Genomic DNA, 15,547 nt, shown 5'->3' on the forward strand with positions numbered 1-15,547 from the left:
GGGTAAGGGAACCACAAAAAAACCCAAAAGAACAAAAATAAAACCAAACTTCCTTTCTAGGGCCAGAGAGTTCAGCAGTTAAGAGTACGGGCTCTTTTTACAGAGGACTCAGGTTTGGTTCTCAGCGCCCATAGGGTATCGCAAGACTATCTTCAATTCCAGGGAATCTGATGACCTTTTATGGCTTCCACAAACACCAGGCAGATACAAGGTGCACAGGTACATGCAAACCAAACATTTGCACATATAAAATAAAATTATAACATCTTAAAAAAAAATCCAACTCATTTCTTTCCAACTCACACAATTAATACCAGGTGATACTAGGTTTTCATTTCCAGTGACACACAATTTAAATAGATATTTAAAGTAAACTAAGAATTTTTTTTTAAGAAATAAGGTGAAAGATACAGTAAAAACTAGGGAAGTACATTCACATGAATGAAGTACATAAAATATCTCAACAGATAAAAGTAAGAGCTTAGGAGATTTAGCAAGTGTAGAACATTAACACTGGGGGAATAAACAAAACAGACAGAGGAGATAAGTTTCTACTTTAACAAGTTAAATTTTCTTATATTAAAACAAAACACAGAAATACAAGCATATTACTTAGTGAAACAAACTTCATCATATGCTAGATAAATTTAAAATTTCTAAGGGAGACCAATCCTAGGAATGAGGAGATAAAGATGACTAGAATCTAAATCCTTCTATATTACATAGCTATTTAATGATGTGCACATGCACACTGATTTAGTAAGGATGGGACAGTAGAAAATCAAGTCAGCAAGCTAAGTATTAGCAAGAAATAAACTGTAAAGCCTTCTAAAGTGACTGACACTTACCTACTGGGGCCTGGGGGGCGCCAAAGCCCAAAATGGCTGTCGTAGTATTAAATCCAGGGGCCCCAAAGGCTCCTGTACCAAGAGGCCCTCCAATCTTAGGTTGGTTGTTTCCAAACAAAGATGCCTGTCCAGCACCAAGAGCTATGGAGACAAGAGGAAAGAACAAGTGCCACAGAAGATCCTTTGACTATTGTGCCAGAGGTCAGTTACTTAAAGATATAATACATTTGGAAGCTTCATCATGACCAGTCATTTCAAGAAAAGAGCTAGTGTGGTAAATGCTGACTTCATCCTAGGCACTGGGCTGGATACAGTAGAGGCAAAACCATCGTTCATTGCGTTCATTCCCTCAACTACTCATGTGACAATAATGGATAACAAGATATTTCCCTAATTATTAAAAAGAATAAACATTCTCATTACATTTCCAGGAAGCATGGTATCTATCAGACACACAAAGTATTAACAAATATACCTAAAATAGGAACTGTTATCCCATTTTAGAAATGTTACAAATGCTGTGATAGAAAGGAGGGTCAAAGCCAGCTCTATCTGACAGAATAACCAGACATTAACTACTACTCTACTAAAAGAGATTTTCAAATTTAAAAAAAAAAAAAAAAAAATTCCCTGTGTATTTTAGTATTTACAAACCAAAATACTTAAGTGACTTAACTTAAAAAATTATTTTTATGTGTATGTGTGTTTTTGCCTGCCATGCATATCTAAGCACCCCATGCAAGTCTAGTGCTCATGGAAGCCAGAAGAGGTATCAAATCACCTGCAACAGTAGAGAGCTGCAAGGTAGGTGCTGGGAATCAAACTCAGGTCTTCTGGAAGACCAGCCAGTGCTCTTAACCACTGAGCCATCTCTCCAGCCCAAATGTTAACATTTTAAGCTGGCATATAAGCCAAACTACAAGAAATCAAATTATCTCCTTTGAATAGTCAAAAAGAGAGTAGTACTTTTAATTATATATCTCCTGAAACCAGCTTTAACTAAACAAACTTTTTTTTTCTTCAAAATGCCAAATGTCTCGTGATGTAAGAACTAAACATACTCAAGTTTTAACACAAATCAGACTGGTTGGAGTAAGAGCTCATTTCTCTACCTAAATCCTAGAATTACAGATATGCACCAGCATCATTAAAAACAACAACAACAAATATATATGGAGCTAATGAGATGGCTCAGGGGTTAAGAAGCACTTGCTGCTCTTATAGAGGACCCAGGCTTGACTCCAGTATCCACATGGTGACTTCTAACAGTCTGTAACTCCACTTCAAGAAAATCTGAAGCCCTCTTCATGACCTTCACAGGCACCAGGCATACGCATATATGTATGCAGGCAAAACACTCATACACATAAAGTTACAAACAGATCTTGAAAATTCTTAATGTAGCAGAGAAATTATTTTCTATTTTTATTATTTAGTGTCTCAGTCTTGGGAATGAAATTCTTCTTAGAGAAAGACTGGTTACCTAAACTTAAGAATTAGAAAGAAAAAAAAATCCAAATCAAAAGACAAAATCCAAAGGCCCATGTACTTCTACTGAGGAATGAGTTTGAATCTCCATCACTCAAAATGAAAACTGCAAATGAAATCCATTTAGGTCATGCTCTCCCCACAAATAGTATGGAGTTCTATAGTGCTAGTTTACGTATAATTCTGTAAAAGGCAGAGTTCATTTTAAGATCAAGGTCTGTTTTAGTAAATATAACAGTCATGGAATCTCTACAATGTTTGCTTGATAACTCTCAAAATCCTAATTTCCACAAAAAAAAAAAAAAAAAAAAAAAACCAAAACAAAACAAAAACCCTAATTTCCATATATGATCTATTGTTACAAAAGTTAGAAGTGTAAAATTCTTTACTGATTGTGTCTTTTACTTTATTCATACAGACAAGGCATGAAGGAAAAGATAGCAACAAAAAACGTGATCTGTAGACTATAAAGAATAACTGTCAAGGCAAAATATTAACAGTTAAACTACTAAATTGTGGAATTAAGGATAGTGTCAGGGAAAAAAGGTACATTTTATTATTATTGTTTTTAATTGCAGGACTTTTATTTATTTATTTAGTACCCACTGGGTTTTTGCCATGGGTGTCAGATCCCCTGGCAGTTGTGAGCTGCCACGTGGGTGCTTAGAATTGAACCCAGGACCTCCAGAAGAGCAGTCAGTGAGTGCTCTTAACCACTGAGCTATCTCTCCAGCCTGGGTACAGAACAATTTAAAAGCTTGTACTAAAGGGAAAGACACAGTCTTCAAGATCCAGAACCCAAACAGAAATGTAATCATGTAAGAATAAAACATAAACATGAGAAAAATACGTAAATAAAATGAAATGTTAAACAAAAAGACGTGAATGGAAATAAAGATAGTTTTGTCACTTTATAATGGTCATTTATTCTATTTGTGAGCTTGAAGGTTTTCTCGGGTAATGCTATCAAGCTGACACTCCTGTGGGATGTTCAACTGCAGGCACACACGCATGTTCTGAACATGCTTAAAGTAATCAAGGAAAAGCTATGATGTTTGGCAAGCTAACTGTATTAAACACAAATTTTCAACTGATGATACAATCAAGATGGGACAAAATTTATTAGTCAATGGACAACTAACTGCATGGCTACACAAAATTCTCACCTGTCTTATGTTTACACTCAGACTCTTCGGACTTAAAACCACCCCTGGTAGTAGCACACATCTTAATCTAGTACTCAAAGACCAAAGCGGAAGGACAGCAAATTTAAGCCCAGCTGTGCTATAAGAGATACTGTTTAAAAACAACAAAAACTGGCTGGGAATGTAGCTCAGCTGGTAGAACACTTGCAATGTACATAAAAACCAAGGATGAATGCCACAGCACCACATAAACAGTGTGCAGTAGCACAGGCTTGTCATTTACACTTGGAGGAGAAAGCTGGATGATCAGGGTTATCCATGTTTGGCTATATAAAAAGTGTGATGCTAGTCTGGAGTACATAAGACTACCTCAAAATGAAACTAAAACCTTTTGTGTTTATATCTGTATAAATATAAATGTTCTTCAAAAAGCCCCCTAGTGTGGGATAATGCTTTTGTACACTGGTTTAATAAAACGCTAATTGGCCAGTAGCCAGGCAAGATGTATAGGCAAGATAAGCAGACAAGGAGAATTCTGGAAAGAGGAAAGCTGAGTCAGGAGACGTCAGTCAGCCATTCATGGAGCAGCATGTAACAGCACACGGGTAAAGCCATAAAACGTGGTAACATATAGATTTAATAGAAATCGGCTAAGTTTAAGTGTAAGAGCTAGCTAGTCAGTGGTAGGCCTGAGCTAATGGCTGAGCAGTTTTAATTAATATAAGCCTCTGTGTGTTTACTTGGGTCTGAGCAGCTGCGGACTGGGCGGGACACAGAAAACTTTCAGCTACAGTCCCCTTTAATTTGCTGATACCAAAGCTATTAGCAACTAGAGAATTAGAAGAAAATATTGATGTATACTGTTCTTTGTGTTCTGGGATCATGTTCCTCCACACACACACACACAACCCACAAAAAATAACCATTTTTCCCCTTGTTTTTAATATAAATTTTGGCACATTAAAAAGTTCAAGGGTGGGTTGGGCAGCGGCACACGCCTTTAGTCCCAGTACTTGAAAGGCAGAGGCAGGTGGATCTCTGTGAGTTCAAGGCCAGCCTGGGCTAGAGTGAGTTCCAGGAAAGGCTCCAAAACTACACAGAGAAACCCTGTCTCAAAAAAAAAAAAAAAAAAAAAAAAAAAAAAAAAAAAAAAAAAAAAAAAAAAAGTCAAGGGTGTAAGGGGTGGGGTGTGGCCCCAAAGCAAAATAACTTGCATTGCATACATAAGGTCCTAGCTTCAATACAAGGCACTGCAAAAAGAAAAATGTAGCCCTTGACACATTCCTTTAATCCCAGCAGTCAGAATGGCAGAGGCAGGTGAATCACTGTGAGTTCAAGACCAGCCTGTTTCTACAGAGCAAGTTCCAGGAAAGCCAGACTACACAGAGGACCCTTGTCTCAAAAAACCAAAATCAACCAATCAATCATGGGTCACAGGGCATGGTGATGCCCATCTTTAATCACAGAATTCCAGAGGAAGAGAAAGGCTGGCAGATCTCTGAGTCCAAGGCCATCCTGGTGTTCTAAGACAGCCAGAGCTACGAAGAGACTTGTCTCAAATAAATAAATAAAAATAAAATTTAAAAAAAAAAAAAAAAAAAAGAAAGAAAGAAAACAAAAAGAAAAAAAGGAGCTGAGCAGTAGTGTTGGTGCAAGCCTTTAATCCTAGCTCTTGGGAGGTGGAGGCAGAGGCAGGAGGATTTGAGTTCAAGGCCAGCCTGGTCTACAGAGCAAGTTAAAGAAGAGCCAGCCAATGCTACACAGAGAAACCCTATTTCAAAAAAAAAAAAAAAAAAAAAAAATTTTTTTTTTTTTTGAAAATTCAAAGCTGGTTTGTTGTGGTAGCACACATCTTTAGCACCAGCAAAAGAACTGATCAGTACAGAGCTATGGAGTGGACTTTGAATGAGGTAACTAAAAATTGCCAAATTAACATAGAGCAGAGGCAGGAACATAGATTTTTAAAGCATTCATAAGGCCCAGTATGGTGGAGCATGGCTTAAATCCTAGCAACTAGGAGATAGAGGCAGGTAGATCTCTGTAAGTTTGAGGCCAGCCTAGTCTATTCAGGTAGTTGCAAGATAGCTAGGGCTACTTAGTAAGACCCTGTCTCAAAAATAATTAATTAAATTAAATTAAAATTGAAAGCTAAGGGCCTGCCTGGGGTAAAAGCTCAGCTGCTTGCCCAGCATGAGAAAGACCTTGGTTCAATTTCCAACACCCATAATGCATACTACCCAGGAATCTAAGGCATTATTGCTTGAGTCCAGAAGTTCAAGATCAGCCCAGGAAAAAGAACAAAACAAAACACACACACACACACACACACACACACAAACCAATAAAATTCTACTATTAGCTATTAGAAGCCATAATATATACATAATAATAAGCATAATTTATTAAAAATAAGCCATGATCAGGTTGGAGAGATGGCTCAGTGGTTAAGAGCACTGACTGCTCTTCCAAAGGTCCTGAGTTCAGTTCCCAGCAACTACATGGTGGCTCACAACTACGAGTAATGAAATCTGGTGCCCTCTTCTGGCCTGCAGGGACATGCTGAATACATAATAAACGAATCTTAAAAAAAAAAAAAAAAAAAAAAAAAAAAAGCCATGATCAAATACACAGAACAGAAAGATTCAAACAACCAATAGGCTCACAGAAAGATTGCTACTTTCACCACTAATCATTGGAATATACCTATTTCCACTACCACATAGGCAAAAATGACGAAGTCCAATAAGGGATCTGGAGAGATGCCTTAGTTATTAAAAATACTAGCTGTACTTCCAGAGGTCTAAGGTTCAGGTCCCAGCACCTACATGGCAGCTAACAATCATATGTAACTCCAGTTCCAAGGGATCTGGCACAAGTGTCCTCTTCAGGCCTCTGTGGGCAAGTGCATGGAGACATACAGGTAAGCAAAACACTCATCCACAAAAAAATAAATCTTTAAAAAAAAGAAAAGACCCAATAAGCTAGTGTGATAGGATATACCTATAGTAATCTCAGCTACGTGACTAGAAGGATTCCAAGACTAGGAGTCTGTAACCATATTTTCAATAAAATACAGAAAGGACCATGGACAAGATACAACTAAAAGGAAAGGAAGATTCTATTTCAAAAGGAAAAAGCCAAACAATACAGAAAAGGTATGGAAAAATGAACATGTCAAACAATGTAAAAACTAATGCAAAATGGTACTGTTTTTGAAAGACAAATCAACAAGACCAACTAATAATAATGTATAGCTTCTATATGGCAATTTTCTAAATTTATTCTTATACGCAATGGTGTTTTTATCTGTATGTATGTCTGTGTGAGGGTATTTAGATTTCCCGGGAACTTGAGAAACAGAGAGTTGTGAGCTGTATGTGAGTACTGGGAATTGAACACTGGTCCTCTGGAAGAGCAGTCATGCTATTAACTGCTGAGCCATCTCTCCAGCTCCCTAGAGAGCAATTTTAATCTTACTTATTAATTATATAGTAACACAAATACAAATTTAACAAAATTTTTCATTGAGGACATTTGCTATTAACAGCAAACACCACAACTACTGATGGTAGTGGAAAGTTAGATAGATAATGATATATATGGCAAATGCAAAATACAACTTTGTGTTCATATACACATACACTCAAATATTAAAGCCAATATTTTGAAATGAAATCTATACACATGGACCAAAACAAAATAAGCTGATAAAAGAAAAAGAAAGAAATACAATGAGATACAAAGTATAGCATACATCCCCAAACTTCAGGGAATAGGTATATTCTTACTATGTACAATAATTTTCAGTTCATCCTCTTAAATCCTGGTTGCAGCCCAAGACAACAATGTATAACAATGCCATCTTGATCTTGGGTCTAAGCTAACCCATGAGAATTCTTCCCTTAGAGATCCTCACACTCAAGTCTCATTTTTCCTTAATAAATCTGCATTTTCTCTGCTACAAAAACAAAATCCAAAACAAAAGCCACTCATGGAGGAATGGACCATGGGAGTGGGGGTGGATCCATGGGAAAGCGTTTTCTTACCCTGTATATGATCTGGGCTTCAATCCTCAGCAGGGCAAAATCTCTCAAGTAAGATTCATCTAAAATCCCTTGACATGAAACACTCATGTACAAATGTATATATGAAACCATGTTTGAAAAAGTACAAAAGGGGATACAGACAAGTTACAGTTAAAATCTAAACAGCTGTTTACTTCACAACTGAAACACTTAAGACTTTTCATGGTATTTCTGATTTGTTTAAATCTTTATTTTAAGAAGAAAGATTAGCTGTGTATGGTTATGCACACTTTTAATCCCAATACTTGGGAGGCAGAGACAGGTAAATAAATCTCTGTGAGTTTGAGGCCAGTCTGGTCTACATATCGAGTTCTTGGTCATCCAAAGCTACATAATGAGACTCTGCCTCAAAGAATAAGAGGAAAAAAAGGTTAACAGTTCAAATGAACATAAAAGAAGTGTCTATTAAGGAGATGGCAAAGGAAAAACCATACCGCAAAAGCAAAGGAAACAAAACCAGGCAGTGGAAGCGGAGATTAGCAAAGTAAGTAATTCTGCAAATAAATTACTATACCAAGATGAGAGAACTAGGCAAAGGAAGCAAGTATGTATGCTTAAACCATATTTTACTGTATATTTAGAAGTAACCACAGTAAAAGCCCTTGTCCCAGTTGCTGAAAACAGCAAGACAGATATAGAAAGATCAATATTTTGAATGTACTGAAAAATAACTATAGCCAGGTGGCGGTGGCGCAGGCCTGTAATCCCAGCACTAGGGAGGCAGAGGCAGGTGGATCTCTGTGAGTTTGAGGCCAACCTGGGCTACAGAGTGAGATCTCAGGACTGACACCAAAACTACACAGAGAAACCCTGTCTCAAAAAAACAAAAACAAAACAAACAAACAAACAAAAAAAAAAAAAGGAGGAAGAGGGATGAAAGATAAAAAACTGAAAGGTATGTACAAACCTTGTAAAACTGCACAACATTTTTGTTAATAACCACAGCATGTATTCTCTATGCTGTCTTACCATGAGGCTTAACTGGTGAACAATTCCAAGTCTGAATTATTCATATGAAGTTAAGACAGAGGGATTTAAAAGTTACTATCACTACTAATAAATCTTGCATTTTAAACTAAAACTCCCAGCTAAAAAGGACTAAAGGAGAAGAAACTTTTGTGGAAAAGGTAATTTTCCTAATATTCAAAATCTATGTTTTGTGAATTTAATATAAATGCACTAACATTTTAGGACCTGGTAAAACGTAACTGCTGGAAATGCTTTAATAAATCTATTTGTAAAAATGGAAATCTAAGCCTTTTATTTATAAGTATATGATCTAAACTCATAAACTCAAGTTGCAATTACTTCCTAAAATTCATAGGAACACTTTCTTACCTGTTCCAAATCCAGTACCAAGTCCAGTCCCCAGAGTCCCAGGTGCTGGCTTACTTCCAAAAATACTATTCCCACTGTTATTTGTGCCAAAACCTAAGGAAAAAAGAAGAAGAATGAGTGGACTGTAGTTTTAAAACAATTCTCAGTTTCTTTAAAAGGGAGTCTTAACACAAAGACAACTGGTCTCAAGCTTTGCATCCATAAGTTAATACTGATATTTATGAATCTCTAATTATCAGTTAATATAACTTGTTAAAAAATTCTGACACCTGCAAACAAGTCTTTATATTTACTAAACTGCTTTAATGGCATCTTCAAGCCTGGAATATCAATCAGGATAGGGTAATACCCAATAGCAAAGCAAAGTCACATCTTGAGGTTTGAGCTTTGTAAGGTTCAGAATCGGCACACACGCTGCAGGCTTACTTACAAAAGTTCATTTCCTCAAACTTTCACTTAAAGAAATTCTCAGCAAATAAAAAGGAATAAAAAACAACCCATAAAAATCTCTATAGTGGTGGTGGCGCACACCTTTAATCCCAGCACTCGGGAGGCAGAGGCAGGCGGATCTCTGTGAGTTCCCGAGGCCAACACTCCGTTAATTCATAAAAACACTCAAAGGCTCAACTAGCTACTTTTTTTGTGGAGGGGGTGCTTTTTGAAGGTTTCACAGAACTCAAGCAAACCTGCAAATAGCTAGGCATTAACAGTGGCTTTTATTATCTATCTTCCAAGTGCTGGGGTCACAGGTATGCACCACCACTACTGTCTCTATACTATAAAATTATAAATAAATAACCAGGGCTGGAGAGATGGCTCAGTCGTTAAGGGCACTAACTGTTCTTCTAGAAGACCTACAATTCCCAGCACCCACAACATGGTGGCTCACAAATGTCTCTAACTCTAAGATCAAACATTCTCAGAGATATACCTTCAGGCAAAACACCAGTGGTAAATAAATTTTAAAAAAAGACAACTTAAAAAAAAATATATATATATATATGTATATATATATATATATATATATATATATATATATATATCCTATGAACAGCCTATCTTGAGTTCAACACTTTGTCAATGATGAAGGGTTGAGAAAACAATTCTTTTTCACTCTGACCTAATTAGAGAAAATCTTGTAAACTCCCCTTTGAAATACACAGGTATTAAAGGTATCAATATTTTATTACTATTTTCTTTTCATTGATGAGACAACAAAATTCTAGAATTCCTTTTGAAGAAATTTCAACAAAGCAAATAATGATGTCACTAATTTATAATGCTAAAGAATGATCAAAAACTGGCCAAAAAATTCTTGGGTATTTGTTTGTTTTTCTGAGACAAAGTTCACTATGTAGACCAGGCTGGCTTTGAACTCAGAGATCAGTCAGCCTCTGCCCTATCAGTATTGGGATTAAAGGGATTGAAGGTGTGTGCCCCTGCCACCTGGTGAATTCTTGGTTTTAAGACAAATTCATTTAAAAACTATCATGAAATCTTAGTGTGAAGGCTTATGTTATTAGTTTGCAATCAAATTCTTGAAAGGCTGAGTCAATTTATTATTATATAGCAAGACTCTGTCTCAAGAAGGAAGAATAAGGTTGAGGAGAAAGAAACTTCAAAGGTCAAGTGAGTTAACAGTGTCAGTAGTGGGATTGTACTTTTTTGTCAGTATCAGGCTGGTTATTACCAATGAAAAAGAAGCCGGGCGGTGGTGGCGCAGGCATGTAATCCCACCACTTGGGAGGCAGAGGCAGATGGATCTCTGTGAGTTCAAGGCCAGCCTGGTCTACAGAGCAAGTCCAGGACAGGCTCCAAAGCTACAGAGAAGCTCTGTCTTGGGAAAAAAAAAAAAAAAAAAAAAAACAAAAAAACAAACAAACAAACAAAAAAAAAACCATAAAGCTAAAGGAGATAAAAGTCTGAAACCAAGCGTATTTTGGTCATTTTAAAATCTAAGCATTTAATATGACTCAACATCAGTAAGTGATTCAAGTATCTACATTAAAGTTTTTCGTGAATTGTGTCATTAGCTAACTCCCCAGACCCACAGTTATGCCCACTCAAGCACAATCAACTTTCCTTAAAGAAGATTTAAAAAGAAAATGCTCTTTAAAATGCTCTTTCTCTTTTAACTAAAATTTAGCAAGAAAGGATCATAGTCTTATACCAGAAAACAAGCTATTCAAGGCCAACCTTAAACCCACAGGAGAGATCTAAGTGCCAACTTTACACTATTTATACCACACATTTCCTCCATTCTCGCTGACTCTGTTACTTCAAAACAATTTTACAAAGTAAAGATAATTCAAATTCAGCATATAGCTAGTGAGGCAAGCCAGGTAAAGATGAGACCTTTCATAATGGAATCAGTGAGCAAGAGTATAAACACAATCTTACAACCAAAAAAAAACCAAAAAAAACCAAAAACAAAACACCACAAAACAAAACCCTACCATGAAGTCAGATGTAGTAGCACACATCTTTAATCCTAGGACTTTGGGAGGAAAAAGTCCTACAATTTTTTTTTTTTTTTTTTTTTTTTTTTTTTGAGGCCAGTCTGGTCTACACAGTAAATTGCAGGGCCAAACAGGGCTGCATAAGATTCCATCTCAGCCGGGCAGTGGTGGTGCCCACCTTTATCCCAGCACTTAGAAGGCAGGGGCAGAGGGTTCGAGGCAAGCCTAGTCAACAGAGACAGTTCCAGGACAGCCAAGAAACTGTTTTGAAAAACAAAACAAAAGAAAAAGATTGTCTCAAAACAAAACAAAAATCCCACAAAGAAACAAAAATTCTGGGGGGGGAAAAAAAAAAAGAAAGAAAGAAATAGCATGTTGCACACATCTTCCTAGAAAAACCAAACCAATACCTAATGAGGTACTCTGGTGAACAACAATGAATGCCTGAAAACATAATCATGAATGGATAAAGCTGAAACATGATGCTTCTTTTAAAGGTGTTTAAATATTCCTAACATATCTAAAAAGAATAAAGCTCCTTTTTAAAACAATTTGCTCAATCTCATTTCTATTTTCTTGATTTTTAGGTAAGAAACAGGATCTCAAAACATCAGAACAATTTGTTGTTGCTCTTTTTGAAATAAGTCTCATTCTGTACCCCAGGACAGCCTGCTTCAATAGGTATGGTATTACAGGCGTGAGCCACTACACTCAAAACTGCCAGAATAATCCTCCAACTCAGCAAAGCTTTGACATTCAGAAAGAATCACCAATCTCCTCTTGTACACTACACTCCCGTGTTTAAAACCTACCTGAATAGAATGGGTTATTTCGGACAAATGAGGTTCACATATACTTTTTCAGTTACTGGTGAGGTAATCCAGAGAAAATGAAAACCAATTTATCTATACTAAATATCTCATATCATGTACCATGACTTTAAGTCTTTGTTTCTGGTACCTAGCATCAGGCTATCGCTTACCTGAGAATTTTTAAACATTTCCAATCATATGAATCAGGAGAATGATGTGTGGTATAGTCAGTGTAACTTTAAGAGAGTCAAACCTGCATTTTATATGTACCAAAATTGGAAGTGTTTGTATTGGTTCCTAAAGTCAGGGTTGGTTTGTTACCGAAGAGCCCGCCACTGGTTGTACCAAATGAAGGAGCACTGGTTGTGCTGGTTCCAAAAGTTGTAAGCTTGTTATTGCCAAACAGGGTCTAGAAGGAAAATAATACAGGAAAATTAAAACAATATAAAGATACAACAGAAAAAGTAATCAGGCTGAAGAGAGGGCTCAACAGCTAAGAGTGTACTGAGCTCAATTCCCCGCCCTACATCAGATGGCTACAACCACCTGTCACGCCAGCTCCAAGAGGATCTGACAACTCTTCAGACACCTATACTCATGTATACACACATAATTAAAAATGGTAAACTTAAAATAGCAGAGGCTGGAGAGATGGCTCAATGGTTAAGAGCACTGGCTGCTCTTTAAGTTCAGTTCCTAGCGCTTGTAGCAGGTGACTCAAAGCTGACTGTAATCCAGTTCCAGGAGATCCTACACTTCTGGTCCCCAAGGTACCTCATTTATACGTACATACCCACATGCCAACACACAATACACATAATTTAAAGTAATGAAAGAGCGAAAGGATACAAATAAGCTACTCCAACTATTAAATGTGTAATGGAAGAAGAAAAAGTTGTAATTTTTATGAAAAGACAGATTAATCAGAAGATATAATAATCTGAGCAAGATTCTAAGCACAATGCTTTAACACAAAAAATTAACACCTTAGCAAACAGGATTCCAGTGAGTCAAAGTGGAAATAACAAGGCAACCAAAGTTTTCCCTGGCCAGATGTGGTAGTATAGGACTGTAATACCAGCATCTGGGAAACTGAGCCAGGAGGAAGACCAGGCTGCTTTATTGGAGACAAGAGGGAGAGAAAGTCAAGAAGGAGAGAGAAAAAGAGGAAGAAGGAGGGTGAAAAGAGAAAGAGAAAACACTTTGTTTGTAGTATGGGAACTAGACCCAAGGCCTTGTGTGTGCTAAGCAAGCATTCTAATACTTCAGCTCTTAATTTGTTTGAGGCGGTGTATTATATAGTTCAGGCTGGCCTTGAACTTTCTATGGCCCAGGTTGGATTTGAACTTTCAATCTTCTTGTATCAGCTATGTTTGAGCAGCTGTTTATAGTGGTGGTGATAGTACTGGGGACAAAAACTTGGGCCTTGCTCAAGCCAGCCACACATTTCTGCACCTGAATTACATCCAAACTGTCATTTTTTCCCCCAAAATGGTATTAAAATTTATTGCTCTTTTTAAATGCATTTCAAAATAGTAGTTCTATACTTAGACAACTTAATTCAATAAGGTAAATAACTGAGTTACATCTCCCACAGCATGAGAATCCCTATAATTCTAGGGATCAATGAACTCCAAAAGCATTTAATTTCCAAATACCATTCTAGTTTATCCCTCAAAACACAAAAAGGAAAACTAGGAGTTAAGAAATATCTGATTTGGGCTGGACACATGACATGGTACAAGCCTTCAATCTCAACACTTTGCAGGTCGATCTCTATAAGTTTGAGGCCACCCTGATCTATACAGCAAGGTTCATGCTTGCCAGAGCTACGTAATAAAATCTGTCTTTTTTTTTTTTTTAAAATCTGTGCCAGGCAGTGGTGGCACACACCTTTAGTGCCAGCACTTGGGAGGCAGAGTCAGGTAATTCTGTGAGTTCTAGGCTAGCCTGGTCTATAAAGCAAGATCCAGGACAGATACCAAAACTACACTGAGAAACCCTGTCTTGAAAAACCACACACAAAAAAATCTGATTAAAATAATGTAAACTGATAGAGTACATAAAAAACTACCCAAATGGATTCTAAATAAACTTAGAAACTTAAAGGGAGCCTGTAATGGCATCAGATATTAAGTATAAAACAAACACAAAAAGATTATATTGTACATAATAAAAACAAGCAGGATTAAGCTTCGAGGTGGTAGCACAAGACTTCAATTCTAGCACTCAAGAGACAGAGGCAAGTGGATCTCTCACTCTGAGGAGTCTGGTCTACATAGTGAGTTCCAGGAAAGCCAAGGCTACATGAAGAAACCCTGTCTTGGAAAAATAAAAAAGGGCAACTTTACTTCGCAATTTAAAAATTAAAACTTGGGCTGGAGAGTTGGCTCAGTGGTTAAGAGCACTGACTGCTCTTCCAGAGGCCCTGAGTTCAATTCCCAGCAACCACATGGTGGCTCACAACCATCTGTAATGAGATCTGGTGCCCTCTTCTGGCCTGCAGGGACACATGCAGACAGAACACTGTATATGTAATAAATAAATAAATGTTTTTAAAAAATAAAACTAAACTAACCAATTATAACAGTATTTTTTCTCTTTTACAATTTTTTTTTTTTTTTTTTTTTTTTTTTTTTTTTTAATTTTTCAAGACAGGGTTTCTCTATGTAGCTTTGGAGACTGTCCTGGAACTTGCTTTGTAGACCAGGCTGGCCTTGAACTCACAGGGACCCACCTGCCTCTGCCTCCTGAGTGCTAGGATTAAAGGCATGCACCACCACCGTCTGGCTGATATTTTGGTTTTCTTTTTAATGTGTATGGATGTTTTGCCTACATCTGTCTATGCACCATGTGTATGCCTAATGCCTACAGAAGCCAGAAGTGAGCTGACACATGGGTGCTAGTAGTCATATCCAAGTCCTCTGTTAGAGCAGCCAGTGCTCTTAACTGCTGAGCCATCTCTCCAGCACTTAATATACTTTCAAACAGAAGTACACCACACCATCACTGAGATAAGACAATAATAGTAACTGAAAAAAAAAACCATGGAGCGGGCTGGAGAGATGGCTCAGTGGTTAAGAGCACTGACTGCTCTTCCAGAGGTCCTGAGTTCAATTCCCAGCAACCACATGGTGGCTCACAACCATCTGTAATGAGATCTGGTGCCCTCTTCTGGCCTGCAGGGACACATGCAGACAGAGCATTGTATATATAATTAATAAATAAATCTTAAAAAAAAAACAAAACCATGGAGCAGAGGAGACAGCCAGTAGTTACTACAGAACTTTCTGAGAATGCATAATGCCCAGAGTTTAGTCCCCAAAACTTCATGAAACTGGGCATGATGGCAAATGTTTGCAATCCTAGTAC

General features: G+C 37.2%; 1 protein-coding gene across 3 annotated transcripts in view; it reads right to left on the minus strand.

Annotated features, from left to right (window-relative positions):
• Nucleotides 1–15,547, minus strand: part of Nup98 (nucleoporin 98 and 96 precursor) — an 88,995-nt gene that overhangs the window by 50,257 nt on the left and 23,191 nt on the right. For 2 of the 3 annotated variants that reach the window (XM_036187651.1, XM_036187661.1), the window contains exons 10-12: nucleotides 12,446–12,584; nucleotides 8,905–8,997; nucleotides 849–989 (exon numbers count right to left, since the gene is read on the minus strand). In XM_036187651.1, coding sequence (XP_036043544.1) covers nucleotides 849–989; nucleotides 8,905–8,997; nucleotides 12,446–12,584 — 373 coding nt within the window. The remainder of the gene's footprint in view (nucleotides 1–848; nucleotides 990–8,904; nucleotides 8,998–12,445; nucleotides 12,585–15,547) is intronic. The other variant, XM_036187670.1, reaches the window with a different exon arrangement.

This window comes from Onychomys torridus, chromosome 1 (assembly GCF_903995425.1).
Source record: "Onychomys torridus chromosome 1, mOncTor1.1, whole genome shotgun sequence".
Classification (NCBI taxonomy): domain Eukaryota; kingdom Metazoa; phylum Chordata; class Mammalia; order Rodentia; family Cricetidae; genus Onychomys; species Onychomys torridus.